At 37.6% G+C, this 19,547-nt stretch overlaps 1 protein-coding gene across 13 annotated transcripts in view; it reads right to left on the bottom strand.

Annotated features, from left to right (window-relative positions):
* Positions 1–19,547, bottom strand: part of DLG2 (discs large MAGUK scaffold protein 2) — a 1,912,587-nt gene that overhangs the window by 691,433 nt on the left and 1,201,607 nt on the right. Inside the window, exon 1 of one of the 13 annotated variants that reach the window (XM_060176806.1) lies at positions 15–208. The exons of 11 other annotated variants lie outside the window; for them this stretch is intronic. In XM_060176806.1, the coding sequence (XP_060032789.1) occupies positions 15–119 (105 nt within the window). In that variant the 5' untranslated portion in view covers positions 120–208. Of the gene's footprint in view, positions 1–14; positions 209–19,547 lie in introns of those variants that run through there. One more of the 13 variants, XM_060176800.1, reaches the window with a different exon arrangement.

Here is a 19,547-nt window from a genome sequence, read left to right as displayed (position 1 = left end):
GACATTTTCCTTACCGGAATGAATGCATGTTGCATAGCTTCTTCACATTGTTTTAAGGAAGCAATAGTATCCCACAAAAGCTGATAATTTTCACCCCGGGAAGGACTTGGCCGTTGCATAGCGAAAGCTAGTAACACTCAAACTGAGCGGAAAGAGCCCAGTTGAAGAAGAAGAAGAAGAAGAAGAAGAAGAAGAAAAAAAAGCTTGCTGATCTGTTACATAAACTTTTTAATTAGATCTGCTACACAGACTGCTATCTTAAGGCTGTAGAAAAAGTTAATCAGAACATTTCTTTTGAGGGATAACTGGGCATGGCTTGAACAGAGACAAATGTTTTCACTGTGAAGGACTCCGGTTCCCACACTTGTGAAAAATCCCATCAGTGTCTCTCCTCATGGGTCTGGCAAAATTGCACATACCATAAGTGTGGGGGGGGGGGAAGTGGGAGGGAGGGAAGGAAGAAGAGAGGGAGGGAGGGAGAGAGAGAGAGAGAGAGAGAGAAATTTCTATTGGAAGATTTGTGTAGTGTGTCCCAGAAGTAGAATTTGAGTAGCTTCTGAAAAGGACCACAATTGAAGGCAGTAGATCACATACATAAATACACACATATACACATATACTTGAATACACACATAAACGGTATCCACACATATTCTCTGTGTGGGAAATGCAACAGCATTCCCATAAAGTCATAGCATCAACTGCTAAGTTCAGTGTTTTTCAGTTTAGATACAATCTGCAGCTAGTATATATTTCAAGCTTTCCCTATAGAGTATTATTGCCATTATTAACTAGAGAGTCTTTTATATAGGAGTTCCCATAAAGGCTAATCAGGGAGTTCTTGAATAGAAAAGAATTACTTGCTTATCTTAAAATTCAAGAGTAATATTAAGACAATTCTCTTGTACACTTCTTTTTCCAGGTGAAAAATAAATAAGTAAATAAACAAACAGGATATTTGAGCCTGTAAATATTCTTGAGATGAAAGTGCACAGACTTAGAATATTTTAGTTACAGAACTGCTTGCACACTTTAGCAACAGCAGGCTTTTGTAAACACTAAGTAAAAACTGCACAACATAATATAGTGACATTTTCTGAAATTATGAGTGTTCTTTCACCTGAGACAGAAGTCCACAAAGTGAGGCTGTCTCTGTCTATAGGATTCTCTTATGCTGGGGCTCATAGTCAACACTGGGAATATATATTGAAGTGTTTGGTTAGGCAAGAGTTAAACTGAGGGCAATGCACAGGCTAACAAATTGATTTTGCTTTTCATTGACCTAGAAAATCTGAATCCAAAAAAGGTACAAATGTTAAGAGTCTGATAAGATAAATGAATTCTTTTTTGTTGCATTACATTTAAAAGAACTGCATGATTTTGTCTGAGCAAGTTTTTCTGCACTTGTACCTCTGCTTCTGTGCGTTCATTCATACCAGTGGTACTGTATGGTGAAACCAGCAAAGTTTCCCTGTCCTCTCAACTGCATTTTCCATTTTAAACTGAAGGACTTGGAAATAGACTTGGTCTTTCAAATTCTTTATATGGGTGACATAGTAGGAGAACTGCCTTTCCTTAATATTTTTTAGCGCACACAACATAAGGCTATTGCCATTAGACAGTTTTTTTCATATCATTTCAACCAACATTCTCTTTTTCTCATTCATACTGTTCTTCTGTTCACTTCACACCCACAGACCCTCCTCTGCCTTCATCCTTGTCCCTATTCTCTCCCATCTGCCCCAAACACATGCTTCTCCTCATGTACTGTCAACCAGTCAGCCCACAACTTCCAGAAAATATCTCTTCACTAGTATATGTTCTGTATTTCTAAGCAAACAACAAGAAAAAATTAAGAAGTTGTTTCTAAGTTATCTTCAAAAATTCTAGCAAATCCTCTCTGAATTTCACTATTCCAGACTTCACCCCTGGATCTGTTATACTTTAAAAGGCTTCTATCTCTACTTCCCCAGGCCCTTTCTTTCATTGAAGCAGCCAGTGAAATAATTTTCTCCTCACTCTTTAGAAAAAGTAGAGAATCCACAGTATTTGCAAGTAAAAAATATACATCAAAATGCTCTTGGATGGAGGTTGTATTGTTATGTGGAAAACTGGGAAATATTATGCATGTACAAACTATTGTATTTACCGTCAACTGTAAAATATTAATCCCCAATAAAAAATGCCCTTGGAAACATCTATTCATTCCCATATTTAATACTTTTTATTATACTATATGGGCAAATAGACTTAGATTCTGTCTTTTAGGAGGGTGCTTAATATCTAATTGAATGGATGGTCCATGGGCACAAAAAAGTAAATGCTAAGTTAAAATTAATAAGTGTTATTAAAGATAGCATCATCTATTTACAAAATCATGGGGAAAATGGCATCCAACGAGAAAATTAGGGTAGCCTCATAGACGATTTAGCACTTTGTTAGGGCTGAAAACTGAAATAAATTCAAACATGCAGAGACAAGGAATATTCCTGAGAAGAAAAAGTAGAGCAAGACACACAGTAGCCATTAATAGTTGGCTTAAAGGGGACATGGAGGCAAGAAAATGTAACACTCTGCAGCCATGGTTTTCTGGAATGGGTACTCAGGAAAGGGGCTTTTTAAATTTCTAATACTAACCAAACTTAGCTGTAACTAATTCTTAGAGAAACAATACCCATAAACTTGGGGACTATTCTTAAAAATCCACAAAGATAAGCTCCAGATGGATCAAGGGCTTGGATGTTAAACCAGAAACTGTCAAATACTTAGAGGAAAATATTGGCAGAACTCTTTTCCATCTAAGTTTTATAGTCATCTTCAATGTTACAAGTCTAATTGCAAAGAAGACAAAAATAAAAGTAAACTAAAGGGGCATCATCAAATTGAAAAGCTTCTGCAGAGCAAAAGAAACCACCACCCAAACAAAGTGACTCCTTAGAGAATGGGAGAAGATTGTTACATGCTATACACTAGACAAAAGGCTAATCACCTACATATTTTTTCAAAAAACTCACCAGACTAGGCAACAACAACACCAAAAAACAAATGATCTCATCCAACAGTGGGGAGAGGATATGAACAGAATATTTACCAGAGAAGATATTTAAAAGGCCAACAGGCATACGAAAAAATTCACCAAGTCATTGATTGTCAGAGAAATGATAAAAATAAAAAAATAAATAAATAACAATAAGATGCCACTTCATTCCTATGAGAATGTCAGAAAGGACATCAGAAAGGATAGTAACAATAAATGCTGAAGTAGTTGTGGGGGCAAAGGAACCCTCCTGCACTGTTGATGGGAATGTATGTTGGTCCAGTCCTATAGAGAGCATTTTGCAGAACTCTCAGAAGGCTAGGAATGGTTCTACCTTAAGACCTGGCAACTCCTCTCCTGTGGATATATCCAAAAAATCAAATACATCCATCCAAAATGCTATGCATATACCAATGTTTATAGAAGCACAATGTGTAGTAACCCAAACCAGAAAACAATCTAGATGTCCAACAATAGTTGGGTGGCTGGGAAAGTTGTGGTATATATACACAATGGAATACTACTCAGCTATTAAGAATGATGAATTCACCTTTTCACCTCATCCTGGATGGAGCTTGAAGGAATGTGAGATAAGCCAGGAAAAGAAGGATGAATATGGGATAATCTCACTCATGGACAGCAGTTAAGAAACAAGAACAGAAGGGAAACACCAAGCGAAACTTGGACTTGGTTTGATGTATTTCACCAAAGTAAAGGATTCTGAGGGGTGGAGGCTGGGGCTTTGAGGTCCTGGTACATGATGGTGGAAGAGGACCTAGTTGGGGTTGAGAGTGTTCTGCCTGCAGAAAATTGAGAAATATTACACATGTATCAACAACTTTATTTACTGTAAACCACTAATCTCCCAATAAAAATATTTAAAAAACTCATAAGGTGGTAAATCCTATGCATTTGTTTTCCACTCATTAAAAAATGCACAACATTCATTTTAGAGGCAACAGTAACCCATCTAGGCCATATTATTTGTTTGCTATGTTATTTTTAGTTATTAGATCATTGTTCGTTCACTATATCACATGATTTGCACTCATGCTTAATCACTCTTACATGTACTGAAATACATTACTTTAACTATTTAAATGATATCCATTATGATTCTTACATGGCCAAATATGCCACTTAATTCAACTTGGCCCTGTCTAACAAACGTGTATTGAATTCTAACATATTAGACAACCTTATACTAAGTGCTGTTTCAAAAACAAGAACCAAAAAGATAAAGATAATTTCAATTATCTGTTTCTTTTCAACTATCACTCAAAACACATTTGTCTTTGTCTACAAAGTAGAAAAAAATACATTTTATTCCTTTTAGCAGAGTAATATATGTATAATGGTTATAATCGTTCTGTTAAACATTCAGTCACAAAGTCAGATGTCTCTTACATTTAAATATATCACCATGTTCTAAATTACATTGCAGATCTCAGAATGTCTAAAAGCACTTTTTAAAATGGTGGCAATGTCATGTCCGGACAGGTCTGCATTAAATGTGTTCTGCTCCTAATGAGTTTAAATATAATTTTATGACAATTGTGCATCCAGTAAAAGCATAGTAAAAGGATCTAGATTTTTAATTTTTCCTTACAATCAGTGCAGCAAGAACAGACCACTAGCTTTATTCTGGGAAAAAATGTTCAGAATCCCACAGCTGCCTTTTAAGGAGGTTCCTCTCGGCTATTTTTGATAGCTATCAGTATGTTAAATACACCAAGAAGGTGGTTAGAGGTTAGGGCTTTTCATGTTGAATAGAAATGTAAGGCAGAAAAAAAAAATCGTAACTCTCCTGAGTGAATTTGCTTTTAGAGTGCTATTAGACTTGTGGTCCACTCCAGTCAACAGCCTGGGGAAAAGTCATGGCAAGACAGGTTAAGCTACTCTGATCTTAATGAATCCATTGTGGAGCTGTTAACTAGTACATGAAGAAACAGCTTAGGATGTCTGACTAACACTAACTTTCGTTTCCATGTTTCTTAAGTTTTGTGAACCAGAAAAACTCTACTGGAAACAAATGCATTCAAATGGAACATTTAACATGCCGAATATATTTCTGATCTTTATTTTATGGTCTCCACTTTCAATTATCTGGCTTAATGAATTTTATTCTTCTTGAATGGTCTACTGTACTGGCCTATTCACATACAACTTCAATTTTTTAAATCTTCTTTCCTTACCACACACTGCCTCCTATAATCTCCCCTCAGTATTAGAGAAGTTCTCTGAGTACACAGAGTCCATTGCGCTGCTCAGAGGTCATTCTTATTTTCCTCATTAAGTGGGGGAGTCAAATTAAATCATATCAAAAGTGTGTTCTAGTTAACAAAGGCAAGCAAACAAACAAAAGAACCCAAATAATAAGTGGCAATGTAAATTGGTTCATCACTTATGGCAAGCTACGAAAAACAAACAATACAGGGTCAAGGTCAGGAAGTAGGTAGTATAGTGGATAAAGCATTGGATTCTTCTTTTTCTTCTTCCTTCTTCCCTTTTCCCTCTCTCATCCTTTTCCTCCTTTGCCACCTTCTCCTCCTCCTTCTCCATCTTTTTTGCCACCAGGGTTATTGTTGGGGCTCAGTGCCAGCACTAAGAATCCTCTGCTGCTGGTGGCCATTTTTTTTCTTTCTATTTTTCTTTTCTTTCTTTATTTATTCCCTTTTGTTGCCCTTGTTGTTTCATTGTTGTTGTTATTGATGTCGTCCTTGTTAGATAGGACAGAGAGAAATGGAGAGAGGAGGGGAAGACAGAGAGGGGGAAAGAAAGACAGAAACCTGCAGACCTGCTCCACCGCCTGTGAAGCGACTCACCTGCAGGTGGGGAGCCAGGGGTTTGAACCAGGATCCTTACGCCAGTCCTTGTGCTTTGCACCACATGCACTTAACCCGCTGAACTACCGCCTGATAGAGAGAAATTGAGATAGGACCAGGAAAAAGAGAGGTGTGGGGAGAAAGCCAGACCTACAGACCTGCTTCACTGTGGGGAACAGGGGCCAAACCTGGGTCCTTGATTCTGGTAATATGTGTGCTTAATCAGGTGCGCCACCACCAGGCCCCCACATTGGATTATTAAGCATGAGGTCTTGATCCCTGACACTATATACGACAGTGCGATGCTATAGTTTTTTTTTTCTTCTCTCTCTCTCTTTTTCTCTCTCACATATAAAAATAAAAGATGCAAGATAAGCAAACCAGCTCACTAGGTAATGCATTTCTTTGCTATACATTTGAGCTCAAGATCCATTCGGTGGTGTGGTCCTTCTCTTTCTGAAGAAGCCATTTGGGAATTATAAAGCCAGGAAAACAACAAAGGTTAATAGTACTACCATATGATCTAGCAGTTCAACTCATAGGAATCTGTCTGAAAAACAAAAAAACTTATCTGGAAAAATAAAGTTGAATCTATAATCACTGCCATGCAATTTGAATAGCCAAGATAAACTCAACAGATAGTCGGATTAAGAAATTGTGCATGTACAAACTATTGTATTTACCATTGAATATTAAACATTAATTCCCCAATAAAGAAAAAATTTTAAAAAATTAAAATTTAAAAAATTTAAAAAAAGAAATTGTGGCAGATTTACTCAAAGAAATACTACACATCTATAAAGGGAAAAAATGAAATTCTTCTTTTTTTTTTGCAACATAAAAGAAACTAGAGAGAATTGTGCTATGTGAAATAACTCAGAAGAAGAAATATCGGATGTTATCTCATATGTAAGATAAGTAATAAAGCAAGATAACAGAGAGAACAAAAGAGAAACAAACCCTTAGATTTAGACTGAATAACTGATATCATTGAAAGGGAGAGGGGAGAGCTTCAAAGATGAAGGAGTGTTTACTGATCTGGTGAAGGGATAAGGCACTTTGATGTTGGGTTGGCTAAGGTAACATAAGTCTGAAAGAGGTGTGAAACATATAACCTGTAAACCAATGTTTTCTCAAAAAATGTTACAGGTTTAAAAGTTAAAATATTAAATTAAAAATCTAGAATACTAAAATGCACTGTGTATGTGTCAACATTAATGTTACTCACATTTTTATATACATTTGGGGTGAGTAGACCTGAACCATTAATGTTATATTATTTATGAAGTAATATAATTTCATGTGATTTAGTTTATTTGATTTGGGATTTTTAAAGTTATATTATCAAGACAAGACAGTGGAACGAAGGCTAATACAAAGTTCAAACAGTGAATTCATATATATATTTGTTTACCAAATACAAACACTGAAAATTTGATTTCATTGAACCATACTGACATGATCAAAGGTCATTGAATAGAGGGATTGAAAACATTTATAATGCAGTTTTCTGATATAGTTTTTCTTAATGCATTGAGAACTTGTATACTACTCATACACGAATATACTGGATTATTGACTCTAGAATTTTTTTTAAATCATAATCAGCAGCCTCTTCCCAAATGAAACTAAAACGGTAGGCCTTTAATCATGACATATGCTTTCTTTATGTCCCTTTACTCAGGGATAATTTCATTAAAAAAAAAAGTTCGTGTGTCAGGCAGTAGTGCAGCAGGTTAAGTGCACATGGCACAAAGTGCAAGGGCCTGTGCAAGTATCTGGGTTGGAGCCCTGGTCCCCCACCTGAGGGGGGTTGCTTAGCAAGCGGTGAAGCAGGTCTTCAGGTGTCTATCTTTCTCTCCCCTCTCTGTCTTTCCCTCCTCTTCAACTTCCCTCTAGCCTATCCACAACAATAACAACGATAAATAACAAGGACAACAAGAGGGAAATAGTCTCCAGGAGCAGTAAATTCATAGTGCAGGCACCAAGCCCCAGTGATAATCCAGGAGGCAAAAAAAAAAAAAAAGGCAGTGAAGGGAGCCAGGCAGTGGCTCACCTTGCCTTGCACAAGGACTCAGGTTCAAGCCACCTGCCCCCTACCTGCAGGATGGATGCTTCACAAGTGGTGAAGGAAGTTTGCAGGTGTCTATCTTTTTTTCTGCCTCTCTACCTCTCCCTCCCTTCTCAATTTCTTTGTTCTATCAAAAACAAAATAGAAAGGAAAAAAAAAAAAAGAAAAGAGGAAAAAGGCTGTTAGGAGTGCTGGATTCCTAGTGCTGGCACTGAGTTCCAGTGATAACCCTGGTGGCCAAAACAAGGAAAGAAAATATCAGTGAGGTTGGTAGTGCAGCAGGTTAAGAGCATGTGGCTGTTTAAGCCCCTGGCTCGGCTCCCCACCTGCTGGGGAGTCCCTTCACAGGTGAAGCAGGTCTGCAGGTGTCTATATTCTCTCCCCCTCTCTGTCTTCCCCTCCTCTCTCCATTTCTCTCTGTTCTATCTAATAATGATGACAACAATACAACAAGGGCAACAAAAGGGAAAATAAATAAATAAATATTTAAAAAATTCAGTGAACACAAGCAGAGAATAAACTGTCAACTTTTTTTTTATAAGAAAAGGAATCTTCTATGAAGAGTGTTTAACCATTGTACCTAATGAAAAAAATTAATCCTTGGGTTTATTATTTTTACTTTTTTCAAATGCAACAATTATCCCTTTTGAATACTTGGAAAGAAAAAGCATAAGCATTAAGCAGCACTATTTATGGAAAAGTCACAAGTGTGTCACTAAAGAATAGTGAGGTTTGAGATATTATGAGGGAATAAAGAAAACTGTAAGAATCAACCAAACCTTGGCCTTTGTAGACCAGTATGTTTTCTGAAGAGAAAAAAAAAAAAAAACTCTGATAATTGAGGATTGGAAAAGTAATAGCCATGTTACTCTTGTCATTCTACATACAGAAGAGAAAGTGAAATCCTCAGTCCAATTCATGGAGGAATGTGATTGGACAGTCTCTTAACATACATCAGAGCAATCTTTCTATGTCCAGAGCTAGGTCTAAAGGTCAGTAATTCTTCCAAACCAGAGAGTCTTTACTCCAAGACTCAGAATCACAAGCAACGATCCAATGTCACCATCCAAATAACTCCCAGAGTCCAGTGGAGAAGGAAGAAGAACATTTGGGAGAAAAACAAGAGACCCCTCTATACATTATCATCAACTTAGAAGGTAAGCAAGGGGAGAGGAATAGTTTCTGAGAGTTTACATGCAAACTGCAGGATACTGAGCAGGTTACAGCAACCATCCCCACTTCCCCCCAGTGTGATTTAAATATTTCAGGAGGCTGTGTGGTGATCAAAGGAAGACAATCTGTCTCAAAGTGTCATTAGCTATACAGTCAAGTGAGATGGAAATCAAATCAATTGGTTTGCAATGCATTTTATACTGCTTTCAGCATGATCACTCTTAACAACTAAGTTGACACATTCTGAAAATATACAGCACAGCCTTTAACCAATTATTTCTCCTTGTGCCCACTAAAATCTATCTGCAGGTCTGAAATAAGCAGACAATATTAGATGTCAGCTCAAACCATGGCTTTCAGTGAGCAGAGTGCAATCCTCTTAATGGATCTTGCTTTTGCTTCCTGGCAGAGCTCTTTGTACATGTTTGCAATTTGGGAAATGAAAGAGAACAAATAAGTTTTCTGTTACTATTTTTTTAATATAAGACCATCTTAAGTTAATAGATTTTAAGCCATTTTATTTTATTTCTCCCATCACTTTATTGATTTCCCAAGAGACAAACAGTTAAGATGAGAAATGTGAAGTCCTTACTCTGCTCCTTACAAGGCATGTATGGTGAAAGAAGGCCTCTTGGTATTTATGAGCTTCTAGTATCTCTACTGTAAAACAGGATAATAATACCTGTTAGCCACAGGACTTAGCAAGGTTCAGTTAAATGTAGAAAGGTTCTGGAAACATAAGGGGCACTTATTTTTCTGTGTGAGGAGATAAAAAGAATTTGGGATTTATTGAATATTCACTAAATACTAGGTAAGGAACTAAGCTCTTGAGGGCTGGTGGAGGTGCACCTGGGTTCGAGCCCCAGTTTTCCAAGTGGAACTTCATGACTGGGGAAGCAAGTCTGCAGGTGCCTGTTTTCCGGTCCCTCTATCTCTTGTTCTCTCTCAATTGCTCTCTGTCCTAAATAATAATAATAGATAAAAAAAATAGAAAGAAAGAAAAAATGGTCACTAGGCGCAGTGGATCCCTATTGCCAGCACTGAGCCCCAGCGATAAAACCAGTGGCCATAGGAAAAAAGAAAGTAAATAAATAAATAAATAAATAAATAAATAAATAAATAAGAACTAAGCTCTTTATGAACTAGTCCTTTTATTTTAAAAAAATACTTACACATTTTTTAAATTTCTTCATTGCAGGATCAATGGTTTATAGTCACCAGTAAAATATAATAGTTTGTACATACATAACATTTCTCAGTTTTCCACATAACAATTCAACCCCCACTAGGTCCACCTCTGCCATCATGTTCCAGAATACTTATTCATTTTTATGAAAGAAAACAAGGGAACAGAGAATTGTCAGAACACTTCACAATCTATGCTGTGGAAATTTCTTTGAAGATTCTAGTATAACTGCAGTAAATGGGAAGACATTAAACTGCAAAGCTTCTGCACAGCAAAAAAATTTTAATTAATTAATTAATTTAAAAAAATCACCAAAACAGAAAGACACACTACAGAAAGGGAGAAGATCTAGAAGATCTTTTATAACATATATCAGATAAAGGAGTTCATAAGGAGAATATATTAAACTCAGAAAAAAAAAAAGAGGAAAGAGGAAAGAAGAAGGAAGGGAGGGAGGGAGGGAGAAAGGAAGAGAGCAAAAGAAAACATTAGAAAATATGGAGAGGATATGAAGAGAATCGTCACCAAAAAAGAGATGCAATGGGCCACAGTCATATGAAAAAGAATCACGTCACTGATTATCAGAGAAATGGAAATAAAGATAATAATGAGGTACTACTTCATACCAATGAGAATGTCCTAAATTAAAAAGGACAGAAACATGTGCTGGCAAGAATGTGAGAAAAAAGAGGCACTTTACATTGCTGGTTGAAATGTAAACTGGCACAAACCCTGTGGAAAACAATCTGGAGATTTCTCAAAATAAAGAATATTATAAATACCCCATGACCCAGAAATTTTTCTTCTGGGGATTTACCCAAAGGAAAGAAAAACACCTACTCAATTATCTCTCTGCACATCTATATTCATAGCAGCACAATTTGTTAATACCTCAAACTTGGAAGCAACCCAGATGCCCAATGACAGATGAATGACTGAGTAAGTCATGACATATATACACAGTGGAATACTACTCAGCTGATAAGAATGAGCTTAATCTTAGATAGAACTTGAAGTTATGTTAAGTGAGATAAGCCAAATAGAGAAGGACAAACACTGCATGATCTCACTTATAAGTGGAATTTAAGAGACAAGGATAGAAAGAGAAAAGTGAAATTTTCACTGGATATGGTGTATTGCACCAAAGTAAAGGACTCTGGGGGAAGAAGGAGGAGAACAAAGATGGAGGGGCTTGGAGTCTGTGCATTATGGTGGGAAGGGACATGAATTGGGAGTGAGAGTGTTTTGCAGACACCTATCAAAAATTGTACCTATGTGTCAACAACAGTACTATAAACCATTAACTCCAACAAATAATTTGAAAATGTAAAAAAGAAAAAAAACCTTTCTTTTAAAGCTAGATGATTCACTAATACAAATATAATCAAAAAACCAAAATGTTACTGTGATGTATCCAGTGCGAAGAATCAATCTTAAATACCTTAGGTTTTCATATTTTGTGTTTTACAGTTGAGCTGTCTCTCCCCAGTCCCTGTACAAATTCTATTAAGTAACCCTGTGATAGAAGTATTTTCTCTATTGATGGGCAAGTAAAGAAAGTGATAAGAGAGCTTGAGTTTTAAAATAAAATAGGGAGTAAGGTGTCGGTGCATTGGCAGAGTGCACGTATTCCCATGCATGAGGACTCTGGTTCAGGTTCAGTCATCTGCGGGGGGCGGGGGGGGGGGAGCTTCATGAGCAGTGGAGTAGTGTTGCGGATGCTTTTCCTCCCTATTCTCTCTCGTCACCCTCTCTTTTTTTTCTGTCTCTCTTTTACCTTCCATCAAGAGAAAAAAGTAAAAAGTAATGGCTGCCTGAAGTCATGCAGTTGTTATATAGGTACCAACCCCCAGCAAAACCATGGTGGCAAAACAAAACAAAAGAGTTAAGGTTTTAAAGCTTTTTGTCTGTAGAGACAGAATTAAATTTAATTCTGTCTACAAAGACACTATACTTCTTACAAAAAACTAGGGCTTGTATCACACACACACAAAATTCTACTAATGTCATTCAGTTGTCACTTTTGAAAAAGTTACTTAAAATTCTCTCTGAAGATTTTTCTGTATAACCTAAAAATGGAAAAGGTTAGTGATTGAACCATACAGTTGGGAAGATTTCTAGAAAAAAAATGTGTCACATTGCTTACTTAGCAGGTTACTTGGTATATAGAATTCAATACATGTCACCTATTATTATTAATTTATTTACAATGTTAGCAACAAGTTCAATAAGTAATGCAGGAAAGTCTAATAATTTACTTTGAGCTTTTTTGGAGATGAATCAGAGTTTATCACATGCAATTCAACACTGATCAAAATGATTATAATTCAGCTGGGTGAGTTTATATACATATAAGATTAAAGAAACAAACTCATATTTATAGGAGATGTGAAATTTTTACCACCAGACTACTGTCTTATAAACACTTTTTTTAATGCTGCCTTTACCAAATTTATTAAACAGATGCTGAATTTGACATGAAAATTAAATGCACTATATTATAAACACTTTTGCAATCAAAATAAGCTAAAGAAGGAAACCAGTCCTGTCAGAAACAATGTGAAAAGTCATAGTTGAGACAATAGAGAATGAGCAATTAAGATCAGAGGATAAAATAAAAAATATTGCCAAGTTAATCTTTTTTTTAAATGTTTTATCTTTATTTATTTGTTGGATAGAGACAGTCAAGAATTGAGAGGGAAGGGACTCATAGAGAGGGAAAGAGACAGAGAGACCCCTGCAGCCCTGCTTTACCACTTGTGAAGCTTTCCCCCTACAAGTGGGAGTCGGGGGCTTGAACCTGGGTCCTTGCGCACTATAACATGTGCACTCAACCAGGTGCACCACCACTGCCCCCCCAAGTTAATCTTAACAAGTAATGTACAAATCTCAAAATTAAATATCTTACCTTGTAATCTAACTTCCAGAATATCCACTTACACGTGACATACATTATACAATTTAAATGGCAAGGTCCCCTCGCTGAAAAATAGTAAGACGCTAACTTCTAAATTCAGTCCACATTTTACTTATTTAAAATTTTATTAAGCATCAAAATATGTTTGACTGTACGTTTTCTCATTATATACTTTGTATGTTTTATTTACATTACAAACAACAAACAACTTTGTATGTTTTATTTACATTACAAACAACAATTTCAGTTTACAGATGACCCAAGCATCGGGAAGATATGGGTGTTCGCCTTAGCGCAACAGAACTACTTGGGTTTAAATACAGGTTCCACAGTGTTAGACAAAGTTCCTATATAGACCTTTCTCTATATCTGTGAAATAGGGGTGATGCCTCCAGATTCTCAGGGTCCTATCTATTGAGTGAGCAGAGTTGTATTTCCAGTGCAGTTCCCAGCACTTAGTACAGTCATCACAGTATGTCTTTTCTGTTCCTTCTCAGTAAAGTGCTTCAGAAAAGGTTTTCTCTATTTGTTAAATGACCACAAAATTCTAAACACCACCTAAGGACTGGTGAAGCATAATTCTGCTTTCGCCTCAGAAGCCTTCAGGGTAGTAATAATTTTACTGAAATGACATATTTATATGGAAGCAGTCTAGAGAGTAATGGAAAACAATGTGCTAAGTTTGTTAAGGGAACAAGGAGAGAGTAGGGAATATGGAGAGCAAGGAAAACTTGAGATATACGCTGGAGATAGATGCAGGAGAAATAGTTCAGCCTGGCAGAGCACCAACTTGTATGCCTGAAGTCACAGAGGTCCCAAGCACCACCTTAAGCTAAAGCTGAGCAGTGCTCTGGTCTCTCTTCCCCTTTCATTCTCTCTCTCTAGGAAATATACATATATATGGACTTAATCTAATCTATTTTTTTAAAAAAGAAATGGGGGGAAGCTAGAAATAAAAAGATACATCATTGAGCCTGGTCATGTAGGGTCAGCTAAAATTCTGCAGAAAGACAAGGGAGAAAGGATTTTCCAGGCTCAGAACAATAATAGCATACGAAATAGGTTGTTGCTTATTACTATGGCTCCAGTAAAGAAATGTCTCCAGGGTAATACTTTGGACCTCTTTTTTACATCCCTGGATGAAGAAGGTTTTATGCTGTCAGGTAGTCTGAAAAAATGAACTGGGCATGCTCAGCACATTTCTCCTGGCAGCTGGCCAGCCTGCAGAATCTTGGCATTCTATTCTCGCTCTAATACAGCTTTAACAAGGGAACTGTGCTTTTTCAGAAGGAGGAAGCTTAATGGAGGCAACTAGAGTTCAAAGGATACTGGCAAGCTCATTTTACTCTCTACCATAGCCATTTCTACCAATTTAGCTTTTACCAGTCATAAATCTCTTTCAAGATCTTTATTAGAAGTTGGCAACTCTACTGTATCTGGTTTTAATCTTAAAATGAATAAGGGGCAGGTGAGACAGCATAATGTTTATGCAAAAGACATTCATGCCTGAGACTCCAAAGTCCCAGATTCAGTCCCTACCACCACCATAAGCAAGAGCTGAGCAGTGCTCTGGCAGCTTCTCTGTGTGTATCTTTCTCTCTGTGTCTGTCATTAAAAGTAAATAAACAAAATATTTTTAAAAGACGGAAACAAGATATTTATTGAATTTCATCAAAACTGATAGAGAATGAAGTAAAAATACTCCCTCAATTTTTACCCAGGAAAGCAAGATGCTTGGAAAGAGGAAGGCGGTCAAGCCTTGGGTTTTAAGGCTTAACATTGGTCAGTGAGTGGTCTATGGAGGCTTCTCTACAAATTCTTCCTCCTCCTGCTCCCTCCCCCTTCTCCTCCTTCTTTCTTCTTCTTTTTTTTTCTTTTCTTTTTTTTTTTTTTTTGCCTACAGGGTTATTGCTGGGCCTCAGGGCCTGTACTATTAATCCACTGCTCCTGGAAGCTATTTTTTCCCTTTCTTGCCCTTCTTGTTTTATTTTTCCCTTTCTTGCCCTTTATTTTTCCTTCTTGTTTTATTTTTCCCTTTCTTGCCCTTCTTGTTTTTCCCTTTCTTGCCCTTCTTGTTTTATCATTGTTATGGTTATTATTATTGTTGTTCTTGATGTTGTTGTTGTTGTTTGGATAGGACATAGAGAAATGGAGAGAGGAGAGGAAAACAGAGGGGGAGAGAAAGATCATTGCTTGTGAAGCAGCCCCCCTGCAGGTGGGGAGTAGGGGCTTGAACCCGGATCCTTCCGCCTTAACCTGTTGCGCTACTGCCCGACTCCCTCTCTAGAAATTCATAGGAATTTGGACTGTGTCTTATAAGTAGTGGTAGAGTCATTTAAAGATTTAAGGCAGGAGAATAGTGAGGTATTTTGTGGGAGGAGAGGGAATTCAAAATATGGCAACTTGAGGTATATGAATTTTGGAGCATATTGGAGGAAAAAGGTCAGTTTAAAGACTGCTCTTGAGGGCTAGGCAGTAGGGCAGCTGGTTGAGCGCACATGGCGCAAAGCGCAAAGATCAGCTTAAGGAACCAGATTTGAACCTCTGGCTCCCCTCCTGCAGGGGAGTCACTTCACAAGTGGTGAAGCAGGTCTGCAGGTGTCTGTCTTTCTCTCCTCTCTGTCTTCCATCTTCTCTTGATTTCTCTCTGTCCTATCTAACAACAATGATAACAATAGCAACAAAAAAGGGAAAAAATAGCCTCCAGGAGCTGTGGCTTCTTAGTGCAGGCAGTGAAAAAAAAGAATGCTTTAATAGGTAAGATTTTTGTGAATAGATTTAATCACTCAGTCACTATTGATCACTAAATTCCGCTAGAATCTAAGAAGTTTAAGAATGAGGTTCAATATACCTTATTTTGAAATCACATTTTTAAAATATGATTCTGAGGGAAAGCTGCATATAATGAGAGCTACAATAAGGGTTAAAGGAATGGGTTCAAGCTCAGCTGTTGCTGAAACGAAGGGATGATTATACGCACAATCTGGAACTCATCAAAACCAATCACACCCAATTAAAAAAACACATAGGCCAAAGGCAAACCGGATTTCAGTAATCATGCAGTAGCTAGATGTTTTTCAGATAAGAAATTAAGTCTATAAGTTGCTTCCCAGAATAATATACTTCCCCCTCCCTCTCAGTCTGGAGGAAATAACCTATGCACATAATAGAATGAGTATAGCAGATTTGGGAGGAAAGGTTCAGGAAAGATAATACACGGCATGATTCATCTACTGATGTAATCCTGTAACCTAATAGGAGGCAATTTCTGGCCATGATCAAGAAGGCTAGAAATCATAGCTGCCCGCGTAATCTTCTGTATCCTACACTAAGGTCATTCTGTCTGATTCTGATTAACAAGCACTCCATTTTTTTTTTGGGGGGGGCTGTTGGAATATATTTAAAAAAATTTTTTTTTCCTTTATTGGGCGATTAATGTTTTACATTTGACAGTGAATACAATACATGCATAACATTTCTCAGTTTTCCATATAACAATACAACCCTCATTAGGTCCTCTGACATCCTTTTCCACTCCATTTTTAATTTACAGCACAGTAAAGGTTTTTATCTTTAAGTTAGTATTAAGCATTTGCTCAAAAGGGGGAAGTAGTATTTTAAAACATCTGTTGTTCTCTATTGTAGACTAATAAGGGATTTCATCTCAGATAAGATAATCAGTGTTAAGATGTAATACCTTATTTTGTTATTTCATATTTATTAAAGACATACTGGATTTTTTCTCTTATTTTAGTTAAGTGATAAAATGACTGTAGCTGTCACAGTGGACTCTAAGCTTGGGAGTGAATGTGATTCTTAAATCATCTTCAATTATCCCCTAACTTTTAGAGAGATAAAAAGAAATGCATCCAAGGGGAGTTAGGAAGATGGCGGCCTGAGAAGTCGCTAACAGCGAGTGCTCTGATCGCATCGTCGGCAACGGTAGGATTTTCTGCCTTTAGCAGGCCAATCAATAAGGGGAGACACCAAAGAAGTGATTACAATTTAATTTGGGTTAAGAATTAGAGTAAAGGTGGCACGGACTAGCGGGGCGCCAGAATTCCCAGGCGGCGCTGGGCAAGGCGAGTGCGCCGGGCATTGTCCTCCGCCAGCCCAGGAAGGCGGCTCCTCCGCCGGTTGCAGAGCGCGGCGGGCAGAGGACCCGGAGAGAGCACTTTAGCTCGGGGGCTGCCTCTTGGGAGTCTCCAGGGTCCACCGCGACCCTGAGGGCGGATCCAAAGACTTCTTGAGTATAGCTCTCATTGGATCAAAGGACTTGGAGCTAGTTTTCATTTTTGAGAAATCCTTTAAAAAAGTCTGGAGGGGGGGGTTTCCCGGAAGATGGCGGACTGAGAAGCGGCTAGCCTTGGAGTTCCGGACACATCTCGTGTAAACAATAGGATTTTCTGCCATTAGCAGGCCAGCCAATAAGGGGCCATAGCGGTGACACCAAGGAGGTGTCTATAACTTAATTTGGGTTAAGAATTAGAGTAGGGGGGAAAAATTCTTTTTTCTTCCTTTTAATTTTCAAGCATACATCCTTCCCGCCGCCGCCCCCCCTCCCATAAGCAGTGCCTGGGACCAGCTACTAGCAGGATACCCCATACCACCAAACAGGGTGTTTTTTGTTTGTTTGTTTTTTTAAATTCACTGATACACATTTGGGAAGTTCCTCGCACTGCTCTTTAATTACAACTCTTCTTCTTATCTTCTCCCTTTTCTCTCTCTTATCTCTCTTTATCTCTTTTTTTTTTTAATCTTGTCATACACTTCTTTCTTCTTTGCCTTTCTGAATTTGTGAATTACTTTGGGGAAGAAATCTGACCCAGAGTGGACTCTCTATGTGTGTATCTCTGCTCTAGTTCCCTTTACACTCTTGTTACCCCTAGAATATACACTGGATAGTAGATTTGCATAACTGTCTATTCTTGCTATCCTCTCTTTCTTTTCTCTTTCTTCACTGGGATTTGGTTACTATTTTTTCACCGTCTGGAGAAATTGTTTGGCTAACTGGTAACGATTAAACTCCTTCAATACTTACTTCAGTTGCTACTGTTATTCCGGAGATTGCTGAGTGCAATTGTCATAAAGGTATTTAGTACAGTGTTACTTGTGCTCAAAACACAACAACTGAGGAACAACAGAGCATAAAAAAAAAGAGAGAGAGAAACACATAAAAAAAATGGGTAGATTAAAAACAAATAAAACTGCTACCCCAATGAATGAAGACAAGAGCCCAGAAGAGACCACAAATCAGTCAGAAGTAACCATAGATAAGAAAAGTATGCAAGCAATAATAAACTTATTAATCACAGAAATGAAAACAACATTGGAGAAAAGGAATGGCAGTATTAGGGAAACAACAGTTGAGACCCCCAAGGAAAATACTGACTATCTTGAGACAATTAGAGAACTGAAAGCTGAAATAGCTGTAATGAAGAAAGAAGCTGAGGCAAGGGAAAGCAAACTAACAGAAGCAGAAAACAGAATTAGTCAGACAGAGGATGAGTTAGAGAAAACTAAGAAAGAGGTGAAAGAGCTTAAAAAGAGATTGAGAGACACTGAAAACAACAACAGAGACATATGGGATGATATCAAAAGAAGTAACATTCGTATAATTGGCCTGCCAGAGGAAGAAAGAGAGGAAGGGGGAGCAAACATTCTAGAGGAAATAATACAAGAAAACTTCCCAGACCTGAATAACAGAAAGGATATCAAGGTTCAAGAGGCCCAGAGAGTACCAAACAGAATCAACCCAGACCTGAAGGCACCAAGACACATCATAGTCACAATGAGAAGAAGTAAGGATAAAGAAAGGATCCTAAAGGCTGCAAGAGAGAAACAAAAAGTCACATACAGGGGAAAACCCATAAGACTATCTGCAGATTTCTCAACTCAAACTCTAAAAGCCAGAAGGGAGTGGCAAGATATCTATCGAGCCCTGAATGAAAAAGGGTTTCAACCAAGGATAATATATTCTGCTAGACTTTCATTCAAGCTAGATGGAGGGATCAAAACCTTCTTAGATAAACAACAGTTAAAGGAGGCAACCATCACCAAGCCGGCCCTGAAAGAGGTACTAAAAGACCTCTTATAAACAAGAACATCACTATAATACTTGCAATATATCAGAGTAAACAAATTGTTTTTTAGAACAGTGGCACTACAATACATTAAATCCATAATATCAATAAATGTCAATGGCTTAAACTCACCCATCAAAAGGCACAGGGTGGGGGGATGGATCAGAAAGCATAACCCAACCATTTGCTGCTTGCAAGAATCCCATCTGTCACAACAAGATAAACACAGACTTAAAGTGAAAGGATGGAAAACTA

This window comes from Erinaceus europaeus, chromosome 17, assembly GCF_950295315.1.
Source record: "Erinaceus europaeus chromosome 17, mEriEur2.1, whole genome shotgun sequence".
Taxonomy (NCBI): Eukaryota; Metazoa; Chordata; class Mammalia; order Eulipotyphla; family Erinaceidae; genus Erinaceus; species Erinaceus europaeus.
Note: the sequence above shows the minus strand (reverse complement) of the source record. Positions and strands in the feature narration are given on the sequence as shown.